Source organism: Bos grunniens, chromosome 10 (assembly GCF_055505025.1).
Source record: "Bos grunniens cultivar Pamir isolate PY7600 chromosome 10, Bosgru_T2T1.0, whole genome shotgun sequence".
Lineage (NCBI taxonomy): Eukaryota > Metazoa > Chordata > Mammalia > Artiodactyla > Bovidae > Bos > Bos grunniens.
Genome location: NC_141174.1, coordinates 1,483,742 through 1,507,862, shown reverse-complemented (window position 1 = coordinate 1,507,862; position 24,121 = coordinate 1,483,742). Strand labels below are relative to the sequence as shown.

The 24,121-nt window shown below is 53.5% G+C and overlaps 2 protein-coding genes across 6 annotated transcripts in view; one reads left to right on the top strand and one right to left on the bottom strand.

Moving 5' to 3' along the window:
• Nucleotides 1-3,522: 3,522 nt before the first annotated feature.
• On the top strand, nt 3,523-16,272 carry PSMC1 (proteasome 26S subunit, ATPase 1). Of its 2 annotated transcripts, none has more exons than XM_086319151.1 (11): nt 3,523-3,566; nt 7,630-7,683; nt 8,722-8,818; nt 9,825-9,949; nt 10,273-10,458; nt 10,621-10,749; nt 11,839-11,935; nt 13,807-13,996; nt 14,434-14,585; nt 14,913-15,067; nt 15,949-16,272. In XM_086319151.1, the coding sequence occupies exons 1-11, from the start codon at nt 3,564-3,566 to the stop codon at nt 16,081-16,083; spliced, it is 1,323 nt and encodes a 440-aa protein (XP_086175277.1). In that variant the 5' UTR covers nt 3,523-3,563; the 3' UTR covers nt 16,084-16,272. The 2 variants fall into 2 exon arrangements, with proteins under 2 accessions (XP_086175277.1, XP_086175278.1); XM_086319152.1 differs by lacking the exon at nt 3,523-3,566 and adding an exon at nt 4,879-6,126.
• Nucleotides 16,273-16,826: 554 nt separating this feature from the next.
• The window catches only part of NRDE2 (NRDE-2, necessary for RNA interference, domain containing), a 49,055-nt gene continuing 41,760 nt past the window's right edge, over nt 16,827-24,121 (bottom strand). For all 4 annotated transcript variants that reach the window (XR_015133851.1, XM_086319147.1, XM_086319148.1 and 1 more), the window contains 4 exons: nt 22,936-23,837; nt 21,758-21,896; nt 18,190-18,261; nt 16,827-17,780 (listed from right to left, as the gene is read on the bottom strand). Coding sequence is in view for 3 of the 4 variants with exons in the window: in XM_086319147.1 (XP_086175273.1) it covers nt 17,655-17,780; nt 18,190-18,261; nt 21,758-21,896; nt 22,936-23,837 (1,239 nt within the window). In the remaining variant the exon portion in view is untranslated. The remainder of the gene's footprint in view (nt 17,781-18,189; nt 18,262-21,757; nt 21,897-22,935; nt 23,838-24,121) is intronic.

Genomic DNA, 24,121 nt, shown 5'->3' with positions numbered 1-24,121 from the left:
CACCTCCAAAGGCAAAGTAAATATTAATAATAATCTATTTAATCATAATTAAAATTACAAGGAAAATCTATTAATAATCCGACCGCTGGGAACTATTTGGTTGCATGGCACCCCCTGCTGGTGAGTTCCTAAACTGCAGGTGCCGGTCACCTCTCAGGCCTCCTTGTTACCCAGCTTCAGGAAACACACCCACGGGCATAGCAGGTTATCAAACTTCCACTCATTTTACCTACACCATTTATTTAAAAAAACAGTTTCACATAAATACAGACAGTGCTTACTCCAGGCCAGGAGGTACTGTTTTAGTACCAAGTAGTTCTGTGAGTGAAAAAGTTGGTTTAAAACTCATCATTCAGAAAACTAAGATCATGGCATCTGGTCCCATCACGTCATGGCAAATAGATGGGGAAACAGTGGAAACAGTGAGAGACTTTATTTTGGGGGCTCCAAAATCACTGCAGATGGTGACTGCAGCCATGAAATTAAAAGATGCTTGCTCCTTGGAAAAAAAGCTATGACCAACCTAGACAGCATATTGAAAAGCATATAAATTATTTTGCCAACAAAGGTCCATCTAGTCAAGGCTATCGTTTTTCCAGTGGTCATGTATGGATGTGAGAGTTGGACCATAAAGAAAGCTTGGCGCCAAAGAAATGATACCTTTGAACTGTGGAGTTGGAGAAGACTCTTGAGAGTCCCTTGGACTGCAAGGAGATCCAACCAGTCCATTCTGAAGGAGATCAGCCCTGGGATTTCTTTGGAAGGACTGATGCTAAAGCTGAAACTCCAATACTTTGGCCACCTGATGCGAAGAGCTGACTCATTGGGAAAGACCCTGATGCTGGGAAAGATTGAAGGTGGGAAAAGAAGGGGATGACAGAGGAAGAGATGGTTGGATGGCATCACTGATGAGATGGACATGAGTTTGAGCCAGCTCCGGGAGATGGTGAGGGACAGAGCGAAGCCTGGCGTGCTGCCGTCCATGGGGTCACAAAAAGGTGGACGAAACTAAGCAACTCAACACAACAAGAAGAACGTTCTGTGTTGGACTATAGTTGATTAACAGTGCTGCGATGGTTTCAGGTGGGCAGCAGAGTGACTCAGCTTCACATGTGCTCTTTGTTTAATTGGGGTACAGCTGCCTCTCAGTGCTGTGCCACTTTCTGCTGTAGAGTGAAGTGAGTCAGCCACATGCATACATGTATCCCTCCCCCGTAAGCCTCTCTCTCATTCCCACTATCCTCTAGGTCTGGGGAGAAGCTTCCTTCCTAGCTATAATACATGGACTCTATCGAGTCTGTGTTCTAGGTCCTGGGATCTTTCCTTGCCCCTGTGAAGCTAGTTTCTGATCTTGGCTTAGGAAGCAGAAGCTCATTTTTCTCTGCTTTGCACCAACAGATTATAAATTTTGTGAGCAACATGTGACCATCTGATGTAGAACAGAATGAGGAAACCAGGAGAAACTTGTATATTAAAAATACTACTACTACTAATTGTAGCTGATGCTTAAAATTCCAGGCACTTCCGTCCTGAAACAAGGACTCTGTGAAGGAGTAATGGTTTTAAAAACTTTTATTGGAGTATAGCTGGTTTACAATGTTAATTTCAGGTGTACCTCATGGTGATTCAGCTGTGTGTGTACACATATAACAACATGTACATACACACACATTCATTCTTCTTTTAGATTCTTTCCCCATATATACAATAGGTCCTTATTGTTTATCTATTTTATATATATAGATAGATAGATACACACATTAACGATAGTGTGTGTATGTTAATCCCAAGCTCCTAATTTATTGAATGCAAAGATTTGAGTTTCACAAAAGCAAAGCTGAGTCACAAAGGGACTTAAATAGCTCACCAAGACCACACAGCACCTTGGGGAGAAGGCCAGGAAGGAGATTGGAAGTGGCAGCCCACACTCTTAACCCCTGAGCTGACTGCCTCTTCAACTATTCTTTTTTAAATAAAAGATGTAGTGTATTGCGGAGAGAAATTCTCAACTGTTGATTTCTTCCTATACGTTGCTGGCTGTCAGCTGAGTGAATACGGGGGTCTGTGATGGGGAGAAAAGAGAGGACCAGGTTTGCTCTGTGTTAAGAAGTACCTCTTAGTGAATATCCTCCAGAATAATTACGTTGAGACTACTAGCCCATGTTCTTCAAACGTGATGCCATCTCAGGAACACAACACTTCTCCAGATTACACACAGATTGCCTAGACATTCTGTACAACTCTGGAATTGTTTTCAGCAGTCATGAAGGGAGAGCTGTCTTGCCCCTAACCTATCGCATCATTTCATGCATGAAGTAGATGCCAGATTTGTTAGTGGAGCCGGACAGTTATCAACACTTTCTGTTACAGCATTTTAGTGGTGATGAATGGAAAGAGTCGTTTCCTGTTGTGTGTTAGATAAATATTTTTAGTGTTTCAAAATTGGGCAGGGGGTTGCGGGACAGATCAGACAAATCCATCTCTCCAGTTCAGTGTTTTGAACACCTACTATGGAAGTCTCTGGAGACTAAAAGGGTGCTTGCCATCTTTATTTTCTTTTTTAAAGGCTGTTTTGAATGTTACAACACTGCTTCTGTTTTATGTTCTCGATATTTTTGGCAGGGTGGCATGTGGGATCTGATGCTGAAGCTGAAACTCCAATACTTTGGCCACCTGATACGAAGAGCTGACTCATTGGAAAAGACCCTGATGCTGGGAAAGACTGAAGATGGGAGGAGAAGTGGACGACAGAGGATGAGATGGTTGGATGGCATCACCGATGAGATGGACATGAGATTGAGTGAACTCTGGGAGTTGGTGATGGACAGGGAGGCCTGGTGTGCTGCAGTCCATGGGGTCGCAGAGTCGGACACGACTGAGCGACTGAACTGAACTGAATGTGGGATCTTATCTCGCATTGGAAGGGAGTCTTAGCCCCTGGACAGCCGGGGAAGTCGCAGCTTTGTTTCTTTCTGATGTCCTGATGGATGTAATACATGAGGATACAAACGCGGTGCAAGATGAGGACTTTTAAGACAACATTCGGCATTTTGACCAGATTTCACAAGTCATCAGGAAAAAAACAAACCACCAGATTTAGATGCTTCATGAGACAACTTCTCAGATGAGCAGATTAATTCCAGAGACCAAATTAGACGTGAAATGCTGGTGCAAAAGTATATGTCAACCTGGCGGTTCCAAAGACTACTCCGGTTCCTGGAGAAGTTAAGGCAAGGTCTCATTTTGATTTTGGCCTATTTAAAATTGTTTATATCTTCACAATTGCCTTTGACAGTAGAGGTCATTGTCTTAACTTGTTGACAATAACCTAATAACTGCGATTTAAACATTTTTTTCAAGTGAAAGCTCAACAAGACCCACGTCTCGCTTGCGAGTTAGAGCATCACCGCCCGTCCGCTCGCACAGGCCCAGAGTGCGCAGCCCGAGCCTCGCGAGATTTGGCCCCTGTCGGCTTCCGTGGCGCCCCCGGCAACTTCCGCCCTGACGCACTGCCCTGGCGGCGCACTTCCGGCGGCGGCGGCGGCTGGAGCGGCCGGAGCAAGATGGTGAGTGACTAAGGGCTTCGGCTGGCCGTGGCGATGGGTGCAGGCGGCCCACGGCAAGAGAAGCCGGCCGCCGCCGGAGGCCCCGGGTCTGCCCGCCCCGGTCTCCGGGGAGGCCCGAAGGCGCCTGGGGAGCGCGTTGAGGACCACGGCGGGCCGGCCGGCCTTTCCCCGGGGCCGGGGCTCGGCGCCGGGCGGGCCCCTGGGGCGGCGGGGCGGCGGAGGTGGGCTGGCTTTGTCCCTTTCCAGCCGGGCGCTGCCCCTCGGCGCGGGGCGTTTCGGCCGAAGCCTCCTCGAGTCACCGGGCCAAGCGCCTCGGGGCCGCGCGGCAGAGGGGACGGTGGGAGCGGGTCGTAGGGGCCGCGCGGCGCGGGGGCGGTGCACAGGCGCCTCGGTGCCTCGCTTAGCTCGCGTTGGTTTCTTTGCTCCCGGGTTGATGCCGCTCTTTGAGGGGTTGGTGGGGGGAGAGGGGGCGGGATCCAGGCTCTGCTCCAGGCGCTGCACATACAGAGGACGGGCAGGACTGAGCCAGTCTTTGTCTCTTGAAGCTTGCATTCTCTAGAAGGCAGGTTAAACAGAGAGAGAGAAAGGAGTATGTGATGCTATGTCGGGGCGGGATGGGGACGGGCGAGTGGCCTTTGCTTGTGGCAGTTCTGTAAGGGCGGGAGAGGTGGCCGTTTTACACAGGGTGTCAGCGAGCCTCAGTGAGGAGGGGAAGCCTGAGTCCAGTGAGAGGGGAGCCTGTGCAGGTACCCGAGGAAGACTGGTCCTAGTAGGACTGGAAGGGCAAAGGGCCTGAGCGTGTGTATGTTTGGTCTGTATGGTGAGCAGCAGCAGGTCCCGCCGCAGACTCAAGCAGGTCCTGGAAGGACTTTTTGGTAGCAGTATTCTAGGCCTGACAAGCACATGGCAAGTACTTTCCCAACATTTGCTCGTTATTCTTCTCAGCAGTCCCTGGAGGTCGTTATTATTATCCTCAGGGCCTGGGGGTGTGCTGTGATCTACTAGTGACCCATACAGTAGAGAAGCACAGATACAGGTGTCCAGTGGCCAGGACTGCGCTGTCTCTCCGACCAGCTTTGTGACAGCTGTCAAGTCACGTAACCTCTCTGAGCCTCGGTTCCTTGTCTGTAAACTAGGGTAACGATGGTGCCAACTTCGTAGGCTCTGTTTGTTCAGCACGCCGCTTACCGTTTAGTGTAACGCACGCAGTCACTTGAGGCTGAGAAGCATCGTGTAAATGCCCCAGACGTGGAGACGTTTGGGACTGCCTCGGGGAAGTGTCCTCCTGTGCGGCCAGACGTGGAGGGTCATGGGACGGGTAGACAAACCTGGGAAAGGTTAATTGAAGCCAGTTTGGCAAGCGCCAGGCGTTGAAGGTTTTTGAGGCGATTCAGAGGGTCAGCTCTTTGTTGTAGAAGGTAATATCCGAATGGGTGAGGGAAGAGACTAGACCTGGAAACCTCAGTTGGGAGACAAGCGGTCCAATAAGATAAGGCGGCCTGGACAGAGCCAGAGATGGGGGAACAGGAGAGGGGAGACCTGAACCAGGATGGATTTTAAACAGAGATGGGGAGGGGCGGAGACCTGAACCAGAAAGGATTTCGGAGCCCAGACTTTTTAACCAGCCCGAGGAGGTCCTGACCCTAACATTTCTTATTCAGCAATAACATTGTGTTGGTGAGTAGGTACTGTGAGTCATGCAGAAGTGGTTTTACCTCCGTTACTCGCTTCCAGCAACATAGAGGAGCTAATGTCATCCCTACTTTCCAGTTAGGACACCAAGGCTCGGAGAGCTGACTCTACTTCCCTGAGGTCACAGAGACTGTTAGGAATGAAGGCGGCATCCAGACCTGGATGCGTTTATTTCCACAGCCCGTGTTCTTAGGGCACTGCAGTCCCTCATCTAGGAAGTAGTAATGGTGAAACCTGCCTGAAGAACTGTCTGGTGTAAATGTGATAGTGAAGGAAAACACCCTGTACAGACTTAGGCACCTAATAAACACACCGCAGACACTGGCTGCCCCGTCAACAGCACGTGTCCCGAGGGGTGTGAAGTGAAGTCTCGTGGCTCAGTCGTGTCCAGCTCTTTGCGACCCCGTGGACTGTAGCCCGCCAGGCTCCTCTGTCCATGGGATTCTCCAGGCAAGAATACTGGAGTGGGTTACCATTTCCTTCTCCAGGGGATCTTCCCAACCCAGGGATCGAACCCGGGTCTCCCGCATTGGAGGCAGACGCCTTAACCTCTAAGCCAAATTGTTAAAGGCCTGTAACTTGGACGGCTTATTGCAGTAAAACTAATTGTGTTTCCCCAAATTTCTCAGAGCCCTTAATTACCTTCTTCAGAAGAAAGTGCAAAGTTTTTAGAATCTTGCAAATGGGGAAATAGATTCGACCTTAATTCCTTTAGGGGGTTGTTTTATCTTGATACTGAAGCTGGTGATTGAACTTACAGGTGCCTATGTGGAAGTGATTTGAGGGGGCTTAGAGGGCCCTCTTGGAGAAGGCAACGGCACCCACTCCAGTCCTCTCGCCTGGAAAATCCCATGGACAGAGGAGCCCGGTAGGCTGCAGTCCATGGGGTCGCTAAGAGTCGGACACGACTGAGCGACTTCACTTTCACTTTTCACTTTCATGCATTGGAGAAGGAAAAGGCAACCCACTCCAGTGTTCTTGCCTGGAGAATCCCAGGGACGGGGGAGCCTGGTGGGCTGCCGTCTATGGGGTCGCTAAGAGTCGGACACGACTGAGCGACTTCACTTTCACTTTTCACTTTCATGCATTGGAGAAGGAAAAGGCAACCCACTCCAGTGTTCTTGCCTGGAGAATCCCAGGGACGGGGGAGCCTGGTGGGCTGCCGTCTATGGGGTCGCACAGAGTCGGACACGACTGAAGTGACTTAGCAGCAGAGGGCCCTCTAATCAAGTAAATTCACTATTGCTTATTTAAAATGCTGTTGTTTCTGAGACCTTGCTCTGTGTAAGACATTGTCCTGTAACTGAAGGGTCTGTTTTAAAATCAGAAATCCTCCTGAACTTACTAATACACTAAGTTCTTGATAGCTTATGGTGATTCAGCTTTTTAAATTGGGAAGAAGGACCTACCTGAGTGCCCCAGACTTTAGGGATGGGTGCTATTTAAGCTGCCATGGAAAGGAGAGTCTCCTGGATCTTGGTGTGTCCTTCGTAAGGAGTCAGTGATTGACACATGATTGTTGAACAGGTTAAATGACAAGCTCTCATCATGGCCCAGTTGCATACTCTTGGTGGCCTCAGCTGGGTAGTTTTATATTAGAAAATATCCAGGTCTATACCTTCCCCTCAGGAAGGGATGGTTAGGGTCTTGGTCTCATGACACATTGTGCGTGCACGCTGAGTCACTTGACTCGTGTCCAGCTCTTTGCAACCCCGTGGACTGTAGGCTGCCAGAGTCCTCTGTCCATTGGATTTCCCAGGCATTCTCCATGGAGTGGGTTGCTATGCCCTCCTCCAGGGGATCTTCCCAACCCAGGGATCGAACCTGTCTCCTGCATTGGCAGGCAGGCTCTTTACTATCAGCTCCATCTGTGAAGCCCTTATAACATATTACATCCCTTTTCTTAATGGAGTTGTCCTCGATTCAAGATGCAGTCTGTGGCAAAGTGCAGCACTGATTTACTAACAGCTTTTCAGGAAAAAATTTTTGCCACGTTAAATTTACACATTGACTGCAAGGTGTACCTTGAGTTCAGAAATGTTAAAATGAGGGGGAGTGTTGGTGTCTTAGAGTCACAGGAGAATGAGGGTTTTTTGAAATGATGGTGTTCTAAATTTATGTTGTTGTTGCTTAGTCACTAAGTCATGTCTGACTCTCTGAGATCCTGTGGACTGTAGCCCACTAGCATCTTCTGTCCTTGGGATTTCCCAGTCGTGAATACTGTAGTGGGTTGTTATTTCCTTCTCCAGGGGATCTTCCTGACTTAGGAGTCAAACATGCATCTCCTGCATTACAGGTGGATTATTTACCACTGAGCCACCAGGGAAACTCCCCTGAATTTTTTTAATGCTCTGCTTAAATTTTTTTTCAGGGTCAAAGTCAGAGTGGTGGCCACGGTCCTGGAGGCGGCAAGAAGGACGATAAGGTAAATAAGTGTGAAGCCAGGTGTCTGCGATGTGAGTGCATTGTGGGAACGTCAGCTCTCAGCTGAGAAGGCCTTGGGAATTCAAATAGCCTTTTCATGTTTTACAAAAGAGTATTGACCAGCAAGTAGGTATTAATGAATTAATAATTTTTAGAGATGTAAAAGTAGTCACATTCCAGAAGTGTTAAACCGTCTGTGATTTTAGTGTTTAACGTCCTTAGGTGTGAAAAGTTGTGTCAAATTATTTAACTCCAGCTTCTGGCATGTAACTTTGAATTCTGACCTCTGTTCCTTATTGAATGACCTATTCAGTTCAGTCGCTCAGTCGTGTCTGACTCTTTGTGACCCCATGGACTGCAGCACACCAGGCCTCCCTGTCCATCACTAACTCCCAGAGCTTGTTCAGACTCATGTCCATCAAGTCAGTGATGCCATCCAACCACCTCATCCTCTGTCGTCCCCTTCTCCTCCTGCTCTCAATCTTTCCCAGCATCAGGGTCTTTTCCAATGAGTCAGTTCTTCGCATCAGGTGGCCAAAGTACCGGAGTTTCAGCCTCAGCATCAGTCCTTCCAGTGAATATTCAGGACTGATCTCCTTCAGGATGGACTGGTTGGATCTCCTTGCAGTCCAAGGGACTCTCAAGAGTCTTCTCCAACACCACAGTTCAAAAGCATCAATTCTTCGGCACTCAGCTTTCTTTATAGTTCAGCTCTCACATCCATGCATGACTACTAGAAAAACCATAGCTTTGACTAGACGGAGAGTAGTCAGCAGGGAGTAATATCTCTGCTGAATAGTCTATTAGTGTGTATTATATATTAAAAAAAAAGATAATTATGTTCACACATAAAAATTGAAAGAATGAAAAACAAATTTTCTTGTTTATTTTTTTTTTAAGGACAGTTTTTAATAACATCCTAAAGGACAGGGAAAATTATACCACCTGGAAATAGATGACGGTCCTGCAGAAGTACGTTTGGGTTTTAATATGATCTCTCTGATTTTTTTTTTTTTCTACGCCGTTCTGAAAACCCAAGGACAAGAAAAAGAAATATGAACCTCCTGTACCAACTCGAGTTGGGAAAAAGAAGAAGAAGACAAAGGGACCAGATGCTGCCAGCAAACTGCCCCTGGGTAATGATGCGGTTCCAGTTCCCGGGGGCCCCGTCTCTGTGTTCAGCTTAGAGGGCTGAGTGTGGACAGACAGGAAGTAGCATGTGGTTGAAGCTCCAGGCCTGTGACTGTGTGTGGCATTCTCTAAGTTGGAATAAAAGCTATGTTTGAGTTTTAACAGTATACAGAGGATACAACTGTATCTCACTTCAGGAAAGTCCATTAATTTCTTTTAAATAAGCAGCTTCTCTAGGGTATTAGAGTACAGGGTTAGGGTAGAAAACTCAGGTTGAGCTTGGTTACCTTAGAGGTACACTTATTTCATGAAAAAATGGAATGCCACTGTATTGGAACTCACAGCATGAGTTTATGCCCGAACATAAAATTTTTCAAGTCTTCCTGCTAAATAAGGAGTAAGACGCAGAACAGGCGGCAGACTCGGCCCACCTCTCTGGCCTCAGCCTCTCACCCTCTGCGTGTGGTTCACTCTCTGCCTCGCGCATTGGAGCTCTGCTTCCCTCCGCTTAACACGTCCTTCTGCAGTGCTTCCACGGCCGCCTGCGCCTCATCCCTGCAGACTTCAGCTCAGATACCTCCGCCACCCTCATCTACCACCTGGACGAGCCTCTTCCGGCTGAAGTGCAGTAAACTGATTTTTAAAGCAGTGCTCAGTTAATAGTTGAGTCAGGCAGCTTAAAATGTGCCATTGACCTGTTATAGTGAATCAGTATGGTATTGATAAAAAAAAAAAAGGTCATCAGACCAGCAGAAGAGCATATAAAGTTCAAAACTAGAGTCAAGTTACGGATAATTAGTATGTGGTAAAGGTGGCATTTCTGTCTGTTCATCGCTCTCCCCTCTGCCTTTAGGCACGTGCTTACTTAAGGTCACTAAACTGCATTTCTCAGAGTCTATCCAACTAAAAATAAGCTTGTTTTAAGTGTTAACTTCCCCCCCTCCAAGGGTGAACTGAATTAATTGCAGACTTCAGGCTCCAAGCATAACAAGACTGTTTTTTCAATTACAGTGACACCTCACACTCAGTGCCGGTTAAAACTGCTGAAGCTAGAGAGAATTAAAGACTATCTTCTCATGGAGGAGGAGTTCATTAGAAACCAGGAGCAGATGAAGCCGTTAGAAGAAAAGCAAGAGGTAAATTGGCAAATTACTGTAACTTGTTTCTTCACAAATTCTGTGTAGAACCGAGAACTAAATAGCTGAGCCTTTCAGGCTTTAACGGATTATTATTTAGCCGCCTTTTAAAAGCACCAACTGTGTTTAAATCAAGTGACTGTAACTTGTTTCTTTCACAAATTCTGTGTAGAACCGAGAACTAAACAGCTGAGCCTTTCAGGCTTTAACGGATTATTATTTAGCCGCCTTTTAAAAGCACCAACTGTGTTTAAATCAAGTGAACTGTCCGCGCCGTCTGCTTTTTAGTCTGAGCCGCTCTTTCTTGGCCTGCTCTCACGTAGGAGGAGAGGTCAAAGGTGGATGACCTCCGGGGGACGCCGATGTCAGTAGGGACCCTGGAGGAGATCATCGATGACAACCACGCCATCGTGTCCACGTCTGTGGGCTCGGAGCACTACGTCAGCATCCTCTCGTTCGTAGACAAGGACCTGCTGGAGCCCGGCTGCTCCGTGCTGCTCAACCACAAGGTCAGGCGTTGCGCGGGGCGCTTCCCCTCAGGCTGCCCCCGTCCCGTGGAGCCGGCGCCAGAGCACGGCCGAGGGCAGGGCGGGTTCCATGGCTGCCACCCCAGTGCGGACAGAGGCGGTGTGCCTCGGGATCCGGCTGTGAAAGTCCCTGCTTCCTCTCAGGTGCACGCGGTGATCGGGGTGCTGATGGACGACACGGACCCCTTGGTCACAGTGATGAAGGTGGAAAAGGCGCCCCAAGAGACCTACGCCGACATCGGGGGGCTGGACAACCAGATCCAGGAAATCAAGGTGCGTCTGGGAGCCCGCCCTGGGCGAGCCTCGCTGCTCACTGCTGCCTCGTGAGGGCGCTGCAGCTGCTCCTTGTGTTTTCTCCTCTAGCTTTGTTCTGGGCTGCCTTGGGTCTCTGCTGCTGTGTCAGGCAGGGCGCTTTCTCTCGTTGTGGCAAACACGGCTACTCCGTGGCGGTGCGTGGGCCTCACTGTGGTGGCTCCTTCTGGTGAGGGCCCCGGAGCAGGCGGGCTTCAGTAGCTGTGACACGTGGGCTTGGTTGCCTCTCAGCACGTGGAATCTTAACTGGAGCAGGGATCCAACTTGTGCCCCTGTGTTGGCAGGCAGATTCTTAACCACTGGGCCACCAGGGAAGTCCTGTTTTTTCTTTATTGATCAGACCAGTAACTGACCCAGAGCTGGCCAATGGCGGTATTTTGTGTTGCTAATACTGAGTTAAGTAACAGAAGTAAGAATAAATTGTATGATAGTTCTTATAGCGGCTGCAGCTTAACACACTTCATATGTAACATTTAGTAATTATCTGTGTGAATGTGTTTCCAGTTGGTTGACTGCAGCTGTGGCTACACAGAAAGCCCCAGGTGATGTCTGGGGCAGGGCGGTGGCGCACAGTTCTGGGCTAGACCGCAGTCCCGGCCCTGGATGGGGCACACGGGGTGGCCCGCTGCGGGCTTTTCGGCCTTCAGAGCTGTCTCAGCGCCCCAGGGGCTCCGGCAGTGGGGAGGGAGCCATCTGGCTTGAGGTGGGACAGCAGCAGGAAGCCTTGCTCGCTGCAGTCTCACTGGAAGTGTGGATCCACGCTTTATAGTCCTTCCCTCGGCAAGGGCGAGTGTCCCTGTTACATGTCACTCAGGGCTGACTCTCGGGAAATCGGGTGTGTGAGGGAGACAGGAGGGCGCCGGGAGCCCCGTGGAACCCAGGTCCTCTGCACTGTGGCCTGGCTGCCGCTGGGGTCAGCGTCTCTGACAACAACAGTGGAAATGTTAGCTTGTTTTTGTTGCAATTGAGACACACCCTTGACGCCAGTGAATGGACAGGACACGTTTCAGCAGGAAAGCCTGTCATCTCTAACCCGTGTTTGTTTTGTAGGAGTCCGTGGAGCTTCCTCTCACTCATCCTGAATACTACGAAGAGATGGGGATCAAGCCCCCCAAGGGGGTCATTCTGTATGGTCCGCCCGGCACAGGTGTGTGTGCTCTGCGTTGGTCGCTTTCCAGGCAGTGAGCTCGTTCCTTGAGCAGCAGCATTAGCTGGTTATAACCACTTGGCCGTTGAGTGAGAGGGCCTCAAGTCCTCAGTTTAAAGATGTGCTCTGAGGGACATATTGGACGCTGTGAATAAGCAGCCCCGCTGGAAGCACGCTTGTCACGTGGAAGGGCGTCGTGCTGTTGCACAGGTGTGCTGAGAACTGAGCTGTCGGCTCGTGACTGTGGGCCTCACAGGGTTAATATGTTGATGATCGTAGGAGTCACAATAGAAAGGAGAGCCCAGGAGACACCCCCCAAAAGTGCCTGCTCAGTGTGAGCGCACGTCCAGACCCCCAGCACTCCTGTGGTGTGCTCGGACGTGCGAGATGCCCGTGTTGCAAAATGGTGCTTTTCAGTATCAAGAGTAACGTAAGTCCACTGAAAATAGTTTGTGAGAAAAAATGGAAACAGGGTGCTCCACCTGGGCCGTACCTTGGCATCCCCGTGGGAGCTTTAGAAGGCGCCGATGCCTGCTCCCTTCCCTGAGGACCCCGACCACGTGCGGAACGTGGCAGGCCTCGGCAGAGGTGCGGGCCCACGGGGACCGCGCTCCTGTGCCGCTGAGACCAGGGCGCTCCCCCGGGCTGTTGGCGACGGAGTATCACGTCGGGTGAGTGCGTGGGTAAAGGTAAAAACGCACGAACGTACTTGGTTCATCAGGCACTGGGCTGACCTCCATGGGTTGTGTAGTTCAGGGCTTAGTAAATTCACTGCTCTGTGAATTCCAGAGGAAGGGAGGTTGTTTGATGGAGTGAACTGAGCCGTGTTCGCAGGAGGATCTGTATCTAGGACCGCCCATGGGGAGGGACAGGGAGACGCTGTGCTGAGGCGGGGAGCTGCTGCAGCCTCTTAGCCCAGGAAAGCAGGTTTCAGGAGAGGCCAGCGACACTTGGGGGTCCCCCTGCTCGCTGAACATCCCGGCAGCCGCGCTTGGCTGCGTCTGGACCAGAAGGTCTCGTCCACTTAGGAGGTCCTTCTGGTCTGTCCGCTGCCCTTAACGGACGCCCTCGGGGAGTAGTCCAGCCCTTTCATAAGCATCTGAAGCTTCTGCCCGACTGAGGAGCTCACTGCCTCGCCTGGTCGCAGAGCTTAGATCTCTGTCCCCCTCACCACTGGCCCAGAATCCCGTGTGTCCCTGGCCAGCTCCCTCCCCCACACGGGCCCGAGGGTGGCCCTCTCCCAGCTGTCACCATCCCAGGGCCGAGGTCTCGCGCTCTGACGTTCTCAGGGTGGGTACCCTTGCTGACTCTGGTTCTCGACTTGAGAGAGAAGTGTCAGGGCTGCCCTGAGAGCAGTGAGGAGCGTCCCACGAGGGCACAGCACAGACAGGGAAGTCTCTTGAGCTGCTAGTGGCGGTCAGTCGTGGGCTTCGTCAGGAGCTGGTCCTGGCTCGGTGCCCAGAGCCTGGGGACCCCTGCAGGTGGCCCCGGGGTGCAGCAGGCCTGCTCAGGAGCGTGCTCTGTCCTCCAGTCAAGCCTGGTGCTCCCCGGCCTTTTTTCAGCACTGATAGTCTCGTAGGAGTTGAGTTTGGTTCTCTAACCCTCGTTGAATGGGGTCAGGTGAATATTATATGCAACTTTGAGTAACTTGCAATAAGAGTACTTTCTGACATTATCATGATGAATTTAGGAAAACAGTTAAAAATAATCAAAATATGTATTTCAGTTTTTTTTAATTTCCTTGTCTGCTTTGAGAACATGCTTTTCATAGAGGGATCCACCCATTCTTCATGTCTTTTAAGGTGGTAATGAGAGTTCTAAAGTTAAAACAGCACTTAAGGTTTTTTTCTTTCTTTTTCAATCTAAAATAGGGAAAACCTTATTAGCCAAAGCAGTGGCGAACCAGACCTCGGCCACCTTCCTGCGAGTGGTCGGCTCTGAACTCATTCAGAAGTACCTGGGCGACGGCCCCAAGCTCGTTCGGGAACTGTTTCGAGTCGCTGAAGAACACGCACCATCCATCGTCTTTATTGATGAAATCGATGCTATTGGGACGAAAAGGTAGACTTTGCCTTCCCTCTTTCGGGTCACTAAGGGGTGGACACGGTGCCGCTCTGCTCTGAGGACCGTGGGCAGGCCCCGGAGGGGCTGCGTGCTGGCTTGCCGCGGTCCCGGTGCCGCTCCCCATGTACCGGGCACGACTCCCGGTCAGTGGATTCGGTCCGTCCGCAGCCGTGCCGTGAGCACCAGCTCAGAGCCCGGCCCCCTCTGGACCCTGGAGACAGCGGTAAAGATGGGTCTCTGCCCTCGAGGAGCTCACATGTGGAGACTGAATAAAAAGGATACAATTTCAGGCATGAAAATGGCCACAAAGAAGATATTGTGGGTGCAGCTTGGGCTCTGGGCAGGTGGGACACACGGGTGGAGACAGCCGTGTCCCGAGTGCCTCCACCAGCCAGGCCACGGGGTCCTCACGTCCCCCTGGCTTCCTCTCCCAGGTACGACTCCAACTCAGGCGGGGAGAGGGAGATTCAGCGAACGATGCTGGAGCTGCTGAACCAGCTGGACGGCTTTGACTCAAGGGGAGACGTGAAAGTCATCATGGCCACAAACCGGATAGAGACGCTGGACCCGGCCCTCATCAGACCAGGTCACGCCGCGCCGGCCCCACCGCGGGGAGAGGACGCGCTCGGCGGATTTGTGTTTCTAAAGGGCACTTTGGGGAGGGTGGTTACCGGGTGACGGGTGTGAAGGCAGATCCCGCCGTGAAGCTTGAGTAACTTACCAACCTGTGTCCCCGTAGAGAACATTAAGTGCGATTGTGATGTACTCTGTGTAGCCTGACCTTTTTTAGCCTCAAGACGCTTTTTAAGATTTGGCACGGGACGCTGTGTGACTGAGATCACTCATGTGAGACGGAGGCCTCTCAGCCAGGGCCGGGCGCCAGGCCGTGACTGGAAACCTTGTGTGCCCACAGGCCGCATCGACAGGAAGATCGAGTTCCCCCTGCCCGACGAAAAGACCAAGAAGCGCATCTTCCAGATCCACACGAGCAGGATGACGCTGGCCGACGACGTGACCCTGGACGACTTGATCATGGCTAAAGACGACCTCTCTGGTGCCGACATCAAGGTGAGGAGCTGGGCTGGGTTTTACTTGTTTCATCCCATGTTCCCAGACGCCGAGGGGGCCGGGCGCGGCAGCCCTGACTGGGCCCAGCCTGCTCCCTGCACGGGCACCGATACTGGTCCCGCTGCCTGCGCTGGCCTGCGTCTCATTGGCATCTGTGGAGCTAGGCTGGTCTCACCGGGGGAGGAAGGTAAAATTATTTAAAGTCTTAACTTTTTATTTAGAAAGATTTTTCAAGCCTTCAGAAAAGTTGCAACGTGGTGAACCCCGTACACTCCTCCCCTCACTTCCCAGGTGTCAGCTTCTACTCGTCTTTCACGGGCAGAAACACTCTGCTCCACATCACTCCAAGGAGAGGTGCTAGAGGCCATAGCCAGAGAGACTGCAGAGCCAGGACCGTGTTTCTCTCACATCACTTTGCTTGGGTTCTTGTTTTACTTTTGGCAAGTGATTATTGAAAAAGTGAATATATTCGAATATATACTGTCTGAAACTTGTAAATATTTAACCAGAATACGTGTTCTCTTAAGACTGTAGGTAAATGAAATGGATGTCACTGTATGTGGCCACTAAGTTTCTGGATATCATTTTATCTCTTTCTTAGGAGGATTATTCCCTTTAACCAAAGCGGAGCTTTGAGGATTTACTGACCTGCCAGGCTATACAGCTAGTTAGAACCTAAGACAGGCCTCTTCCTTAGTGAAATACTCCCAGGTTAAGCCACCTCAGGTCCTCTGAGAAAATAATTAGAATGTTTAAAACATTCAAGTTTGATAAAAATTTGTGTTTGGCCTGGATGCCAACACCAGATTTCAAAATAGTGCTGTCTGAATTGTTAGAATAAAAAGTATTTTCCACTCTGAATGCACTGTTCTTTCCTACAGGCAATCTGTACAGAAGCTGGTCTGATGGCCTTGAGAGAGCGCAGAATGAAAGTAACAAATGAAGACTTCAAAAAGTCGAAGGAAAATGTTCTTTATAAAAAGCAGGAGGGCACCCCAGAGGGGCTGTATCTCTAGTAGACAGAGCTGCCTTCCAGGAGAGGCTGGGAGGGCCCTGGCTGCTGGAGGGGTGAGGTGGGAGGCTGCCTGCCTGGGTGCCCGTGTGCTCACTGGCCACGGTTGGCAGAGCGTTTCGTGTCCCTCCCGAGCGCAGCGTGTAGGGGCCTGGCAGGCTGCCTGCGTCCCAATAAAGCGTGCTTTCTCTAACACGGAGTCCTGTCCACACGCTGGGTGCTCGGCTGGAGGAGTGGATGGGCCCAGGTGTGGGGAAGCCTCTGGGGACCAGGGCACTGCAGACTGGGTCCCTGCTGCCCCCAAGGCACTGCGCCGAGCCGGCAGCTTTAAAATAGCAGCTGCTGGCTCGTGAGCACACGGCCAACCACCTCTGCTGTGGAGCCAACAAAGGCTGCGACTCCCTGGCCAGGGCTGCCCTTGGAGGGTCCAGGGCAGGAAGGAGGGGCTGGTGCTGCTGAGACAGGGTTCCAAACAGAATTTCAAAGGGGCAGGGCTGAAGACCCCCAGGGCAGCCCTGTGGAGGTCAGCGCACCCCCCACCCCCCATGAGAGTTCAGAAGCACGGGCGCCGCCCCTCGCCTGGCTCCCTCTGCCCCACGCTCTCGCCTCTGCTCCGTTCAGCCTCAGAGCCCGAGACCCGCTGCAGAACGCGCCCCTTCTCCCCTGCCGGTGTCTGTCCATTCCTAGCCCAGGTTCCACAACACCCGCTTTTCTGGATGAGGAGCCAAGGAAATTTGCTTTCAGCAGTTCTAGAGAGCATGATTTAATAAGAAACGCAATGCAGAGAAGTCCACTGTGTTTAAAAAAGCAGGACCTCGGAGAAGAAAAAGCATTTCTGCTCCGTCGGGTGTTGATCACCGCTCTTGAAAATCGGATGAGAGCGCAGCTGACGGCTGGAAGCGAACGTTCGGCGTCTCTGAGGCAGAGATGGCTTTGCTGGGGAGGAGCAGGCCGCGCTCCCCTGCAGCGGGGTCCTTGTTTGTTCAGTCCCCTGACTCAGTCCTCCTAGAGCCCCATCTGACTCAGCAGGGCCGGGTGGGCCCAGGGTCTCCGGGCGCATGAGCTTCCGGCGACGCTGGCTGCCGGGTCTGCAGGCGAGATGTCCACGAGTGGAGCTCCGGGAACAGGAAGGACACGTGTGATGCAGCTGAGAACTCCAAGCTTTACACGACTCCCAGCTGCTCTGGTCTGAAAAAATGGGCAGAACGGGCTCACCAGCCGCAGGGCGGAGGGCCTGGTGAGTAACCAGACCTTTCTTTGGACTGCAAGAGCCAGGAGACTTGGCAGGATCCCCAAGGATGCCCACAGAAGAACCTTCACCCGGGCTGGGCAGGGGAGAGTGGACCAGAAGGACCCACACGAGCCGTGACAGCTTTGGCGTGATCCTTGTCTGTGCACGCTTACACACATTCACATGTATCGTGTGCAGAATGTCAGCTTTGTGTCATTCGCATGTGCAGAAACTGCAGAAGGTGAGACTGACAGCCTAGACACGCGCGTCAGCGAGGACCCTTCAGGGCACAGGTCTGGGCACGCGCGTGCCTGTGTTCCGGGGCTGGGCCCGGCCCCCAGCGTCTAGTCCTCCAGCAGCAGCTCCAGCTCCTCAAGCGGCAGGCGCACCCGCAGCTCCTTCTCCGTCATCAGGTCCACGACCTCCTGCATCTCGTCGGGGAAGTACTCGATGGCGTCCATGTACAGCGCCTGGGCGGGGAGACACCGGTCAGCGGGCGCCCCCCCGGCCCCGCCCCCTTCCCGCCCTAACTCGGGGGCACCTTAGTGAGCCCCAGGGGTCAGGGGAGCGTGGCCTCTCTCCAGGGTGGGGCGGGAAGCTGCTGTGGTCCCCACCTGTCTGCTCTCGGAGTGTCCCCAGACAGACCCGGGCGCTGCAGGAAGAGTTGGACGTGGGTCCCGACGCGCCTGGCCTCTGGGCTGGGCTTTGGCAACTGCTGGGAACCAGCTGCCCCCAGCGGTGCCCCCAGGACAGGAAACAAGCCCCTCAGGCTGCAGGGGGCCAGAGGAAGCCCTGGGGGGGCTGGGCCCAGGCACAGATCGGATGAGGCCTGGCAGGAAGGTCCCTGAGAATCCAGAGACTGGGGCCTGTAGAACTCACCTTTGCCCAAGGACAATTCTGCAGTGCTTTGTAGAACACACCTTTGCTTCTTTCTTTATTTCCTAAGGAAACCTAAAGCAAGGGGGAAAAATAAAAAACTGAGGGGCTGAAACAGATTCATCTCAGGCCACTGACCCGCACGGGGCCCCAGTCCACGTGCCGCAGGGTGTCCACGTGCCGAGGGACGCCCTCGGGGCCTCTGCTGGGTCCCGTGGGCCTGGACTGGACCTTGAACACTGATGACCTGTCTTCATCTCCTCCTTTCCCGCGGGCCATCACACCTGCTGTTCCCAGGCGTGCCGAGAATGAGGGTGATGACAGAGAAAAGGCTTGCTTTAACACTAGCCATTTTCTGAAAACTGTCTTACAGAAATGAGATAACCAGGATTAACTGAATCAATAACCTTGTCAAGAGCAAATTTCTAATCAGGAATTTCAGTCTGAGAGTGTGCAAATACTCACATTTCTACTCTGCTGCTAAGTCACTTCAGTCGTGTCCAACTCTGTGCGACCCCATTAGATGGCAGCCCACCAGGCTCCCCCGTCCCTGGGATTCTCCAGGCAAGAGCACTGGAGTGGGTTGCCATTTCCTTCTCCAACTCAGGAAAGAGAAAAGTGAAAGTGAAGTCGCTCAGTCGTGTCCGACTCTTAGCGACCCCATGGACTGCAGCCCACCAGGCCCTCCATCCATGGGATTTTCCAGGCAAGAGTACTGGAGTGGGGTGCCATTGCCTTCTCCACATTTCTACTCTAAGCACGTTTTTATACAATGCGTGTGTGCTAAGTAGCTTCAGTCGTGTCTGACTGTGACCCCATGGACTGTAGCCTTCAGGTTCCTCTGTCCATGGGATTCTCCAGCCAAGAACACTGGAGCAGGGGATCTTCCCGACCCAGGGATGGGCCCAGGTCTCGCCTCTCCTGCACTGGCAGGCGGCTTCACCGCTGGTGCCGCCTGGGAAGCGTTTATACAACACTACGCTGTGAGGTCTTGGTGTCAACTCCGAGGCGCTCTTCCCACACCCGCTGCTCTTGCCACACCTGCGGATACCGCAGCAGTCTCCGTCCGCCCCCTCCCCCGCCAGCCTCTCCCGAGTCCCAGGAAGGGGCCAGCCCCTCCCCCGGGAGTCACAGCCTCCCAGGCAGCTCCCTGGGTGGGCGCCCACAGCCGTGAGTGGGCGCAAGGTGAGCTCACAGAGCTGAAGTCTGCTCCTAGGGCTGCCCACCTGCCTCCCCGAGACGTTCTGTTCCCATAGGAGCATGTGTGAGCGGCCGTCCAGCGGGCAGGGAGCAGGCAGGGCTGTGACCGACCCCCCGGAAGCATGGCTGATGGCTTCAGCAGCTCCCCACCACGGCTCAGGGCCTCCATCCAGCAAGGCTGGCCTCGCCTCCCATGCAGATCCTCCAGGTGGACACCCTGTCGGGGAGCCCATCCCCTTGGGCTGTACCAGCATCCCTGGTCAGCTCCAGACAGGGCTCACCCCTTACCCCGGGACTCCCGGCTCCCTCCCAGGCTGTTCTGAGGCTGGACTCGGAAGGGACCCCTGAGAGCCGCTGTGGGCTGCCTGCCCGCAATGCCAGGGCCCTGCGGTGTCCTCTGCCAGAACAGTAACCACACTGAAGGCTTGGTTTGTTCTTGAAAGAAGAAACATCGTATCAGTGGACTTTCTCCACCACTGCCTTTGTGAGACGCTCAGATAACCCTGGAATCCAGCAGATCCAGACAGAAGCTGCCCGAGCCTCACACAAGAACTGCCCTCTGCTGGTTCCTCCATCTGCTGGCCTCTGGAAAAGGCCTTTGCTGTATCAGGCATCACATGGTAAATGCCAGGTGAAAACGAGATGGTGACTGTTCCTCCGGGGAGCCAGAGCCACAGCCTCTCCAGGGCCCCACGGCACCTGCCGGCCAGGCCTTCCCAGCCGACGCCTCACATTTTGGCTCTATTTTGATTTTTTTCACTGCTTTTGCCAAAGTGTTAGGAGCCCACCCAGACGCCTCAGGAACTGGTGGGGGAAATCACTGCACAGTTAATTCTTGGTCTGATGCTAATCTTTCCAAAAAGATGAGGCATTCCCTAACGGCCTCAATCTTTTTTTCCAAGTCAACAAGAACTTTTCTGTCTACAGTCCAACCAGATCATGGCAGCTCCTCAGTAGAAACACTACAAGCCTGCCCATCACCCTGTCTCTACCTGGAAAAGCCTGGAAGAAGTTAAACTGGCCTCCCTCTTCATAAGTGGAAAGGTCTTTCAGCAGCTCAGACTCACAGGGCGTCGGCGCTGGAACCGAGAGAGCGTCTGACGTGCTCCTTTGGCCAAGGGGCCTGGTGACGAGCAAACCCCAACGGCCGCCCAGCGCTGTGACCCCAGGTCAGCAGGTGGGCCATGTCCCGGCCACCCAGGGCAGGGACACCACACGGGCGTCTGGACTTGTGGAGGCTCGCGTCCCACACCAAGGAGGCCACACGCGAAATCTACGCTTTTGAGAGTGAAGAATAAACGTTAAAACCACAGAAACTTTGGTGGTAACTCGTCCCGGGGCCGCCTGGTGCCCGTTGGCGCTGGGAGTGTGCCCTCGAGCTGCTGTCTTGAGACAAGCTGTCCAGGCCATTCAGACCTCAGGGGAGGCGCTCCCAGAGAAGTTCCGGACTCTCAGAGGCCGGGGGAGGCCCAGACGTCTAACCCGAACTTCTCCTGGCCCCTACCTTCCTCTCTGTCTCTTTACGCCCCTCTCTGTCAAATGTCAACGGGATGTTCAAATACTTTGATCAACTTCTGAGAAATTAGCCTATGGAAATAATCAGAGATACACATATGTACATAACAGGAAGGCCACTCAGGGCTTCTGAAAGGTCGTCAGTGGAGGGTGCTTGGATGTGACTGAACAGCCGTGAGCACTGTCTAGACACTCAAGTGGCTGGAAGACCGTTTCTAAAAACCACAAAACTCGACAGTAGACGTTTTCTAATATAGGAAGGCCAGCCTGACGTCAGACCTTTAACCAAAGACAAAGCAACGCAGGCCCCGAAGCCTAGGACCCGCCTGTCGGCCTGCACAGCCCACTGACGAAACTCCACGGCTGTGGTGCCTCCAGGAACAGCGCATCTGCCCTGGAAACGCCTCTTTAAACCACAGTCCAGACCGAGTCTTACACAACCTTTCAGTAACAAAACAGAACCAGGGCCTGGAAATTCTTAGAAGCAGAACAGCAACACATTTAGGTCTCTTTTTCCAAGTTGTTGCGTCAACGAAGTTAATTCAGAGAAACACAGATATTCTGGGGCTGCCAACAGCCCAGGTGGCCCTCCTCAGTCTACCAGGCCCCCTCCCGGGTCCCGAGCCCCCTCCTCACTCTACCAGGCCCCTCCCTGGTCCTGAGGGCCCCCCTCAGTCAGTCTACATCCCGGGTCCTGAGCATCCCCCTTCTCAGTCTACCAGACCCCCTCCCGGGTCCCGAGTGCCCTCCTCCTCAGTCTACCAGGCCCCTCCCGGGTCCTCAGGGCCCCTGCCCTGCTCTTCTGGAAGAGGAAACAGCGCTCTGCACAGGAACAGAAACCTGGCGTCTTTCCTACCAGGAAGTTCAGGTACATCCTCCACAGCAGGGGGCACTGGCTGCCGTGGTCGCTCCGCACGGCGCTCTCAAACAGGGCTCTGATCCGGTGCGTCAGGCCGGTCTCGGGAAGGGTGGCATGGACCTCTCTACCGTCCACCCTGCAAGACAGAGGCTCAGGTGAGTCCAGGACAGCCACTCAGGCTGACGCCGCAGCAGGGTCAGCAACGGGGGTTGGCACACGTCGCAGGCAGAGCTGCCCCGGGTCTGGGGGCGCAGGAGCGTGGGGTGCAGGTGAGACGTGGCTCCTCCGGGGCCGGCGGAGCGCAGCGTCCAGGGCTCTGCAGTGTCTCCACCCCGCGGAGTCCACCCTGAGGGCACACAGACTCCTTTTCTCAGGAGAACCTGCCCCTTCTGCAGCAGACTGCAGTTACCCTGAGACCTTTCAGTTGAAAGAGGGAATAAAATTCGAATGAAAGGCGCGAAACACAGGCAATCCTGAACCCCGGCTTTCTCAGGTCAGAGTAAAACAACGAAGGTTCTAGAAGCAACAATGATGCCTCAGCTAACACGCGCCCAAGCCTACTGCTTAAGCTTCAGACATAGAATAGTGTTATCTAAAGAGAGACATTTAAAGCACCACCCTGTTCTCACCCTCCATAGTAACACAGGCTAGTAATTACTCTGGGCTCTTTGTGCTCAGCACTCACTCTTCCCAGCAACCCTCTTTAATTATGCCCATTTTATAGAAAGGGAACAGACCAGAGCCATGAACTGCCCTGCCCAGGGTCACACAGCTGCTGAGTGGAAGCGCTGGGATTTGACTCCAGGCCCAAGTGCCCGCCCCACAATTTCTCTACAAGGTCTCAGACCCCCGACAGCAGGGAGTCAGCACTCAGGCGCCATAAACAAAGCCCAGGATGCGCAGGAGCCAGGCCTGGGGAGACACCGCGGGAGCCCCGACAGGGGCCGCTCTCTGCCCTCCTCTTTCAACACACTTTCCGGAATCCCTTCGATCTGTTTCCTTTCTCAATGCATCTTCCCGTAACACAAGAGAAGGCACCGCTCCCCGCCACCCCGCAGGCGCTCCAGGCCCTGGGCCGCGTGCATTTCTGTCTTCTAGAGGCTGGTGGGCCATGGGAACAAGGCCTGACCGCGTGAGAGGCCTGCGGACCTGTGGCCGAGGCGCGCTGTGATTACCTCTGCACGGCGTCCACCAGCCTCTTCCGCATCCTCTCCGCTTCGATCGCAAACAGCCAGGGCTCCAGGAGTTTGGCGGACCTGGTGATGGCGTGGAAGAATCTTCTGGTCCTGCTGGCGCTGTGCGACTTGCTCTGAATCCGCACGTACGCCCTCCAGAGAAGCTGGTTGCCCGGGTACAACCGTAAAGCCTCTGAGAGCGCCTCTCGCAGGGGAGCCAGCGGGTGCGCGGCAAGCCTGCCGTGGAACCTGAGCAGGCTGGTGTGCATCAGGGTGACGGCCTCCAGGGCGCCCTCCAGGCCGGCAGCCTCCGTGGAGACAGAGCCCCTGAGCCCCGCCAACACCTGCTCGTGGACGCGCCCGGCGGCGTCAACCCCCACGGTCAGGTACTGGAAAAGCATGAAGCACTTCGCCAGGCTGCCCAGGCGGCTGAAGCGGTCGGGGGGGCCTGGGTCGGGGCCGCGGTGCTCCCCCAGCCAGTCCTGCAGCGCGTGCTCGTACGCCCTCCGAGCCTTCAAAACGTGCACGGCCGACACCTGTCCCGTGCACGGCCCGTAGGGCCGGCGCTCCGCCAGCCCGCTCAGCACGTGCAGGGCGCGGGCCGGGGCGGCCGCGCCCACGGGCGGCGACAGCTCCGTCTCCAGCGCGGCGTAGAGCAGGCCGAGCTCACAGAGCTCCGGGTCCTCCAGGCCCCGGCTCCCGGCAGTGCCCAGGGCCGCGTCGAAGACCTTCCGGGCATCCTCTGTGTTGCCCAGCAACCACTCCAGATGCGCATACTGCTGCCAGAGGCAAAAGCTGTTGCGGTTGTCCGGCTCCTTGAGGAGATTCTTGGCTAGTTTTTTGCAGTTCTTTCCTTGTGACTTTAATCTCTTCTTGTTTTTAGTGTGCAGACACCAAATGACCTAAAGGTAAGAAGGAAAAGAATTACTTGAAATGCTCCGGGACTTATAGACATCCCTTTGTACTGTCGAGTCCCCGGGTGGCTCAGACAGTAAAGAATCTGCCTGCAATTCGGGAGACCTGGGATCCATCCCTGGGTCGGGAAGATCCCCTGGAGAAGGGAATGGCACCCCACTCCAGTGTTCTTGCCTGGAGAATCCCATGGACGGAGGAGCCTGGCGGGCTGCAGTCCATGGGGTCACAGAGAGTCAGACACGACTGAGCGACATCACTTAGTTTCTTCTTT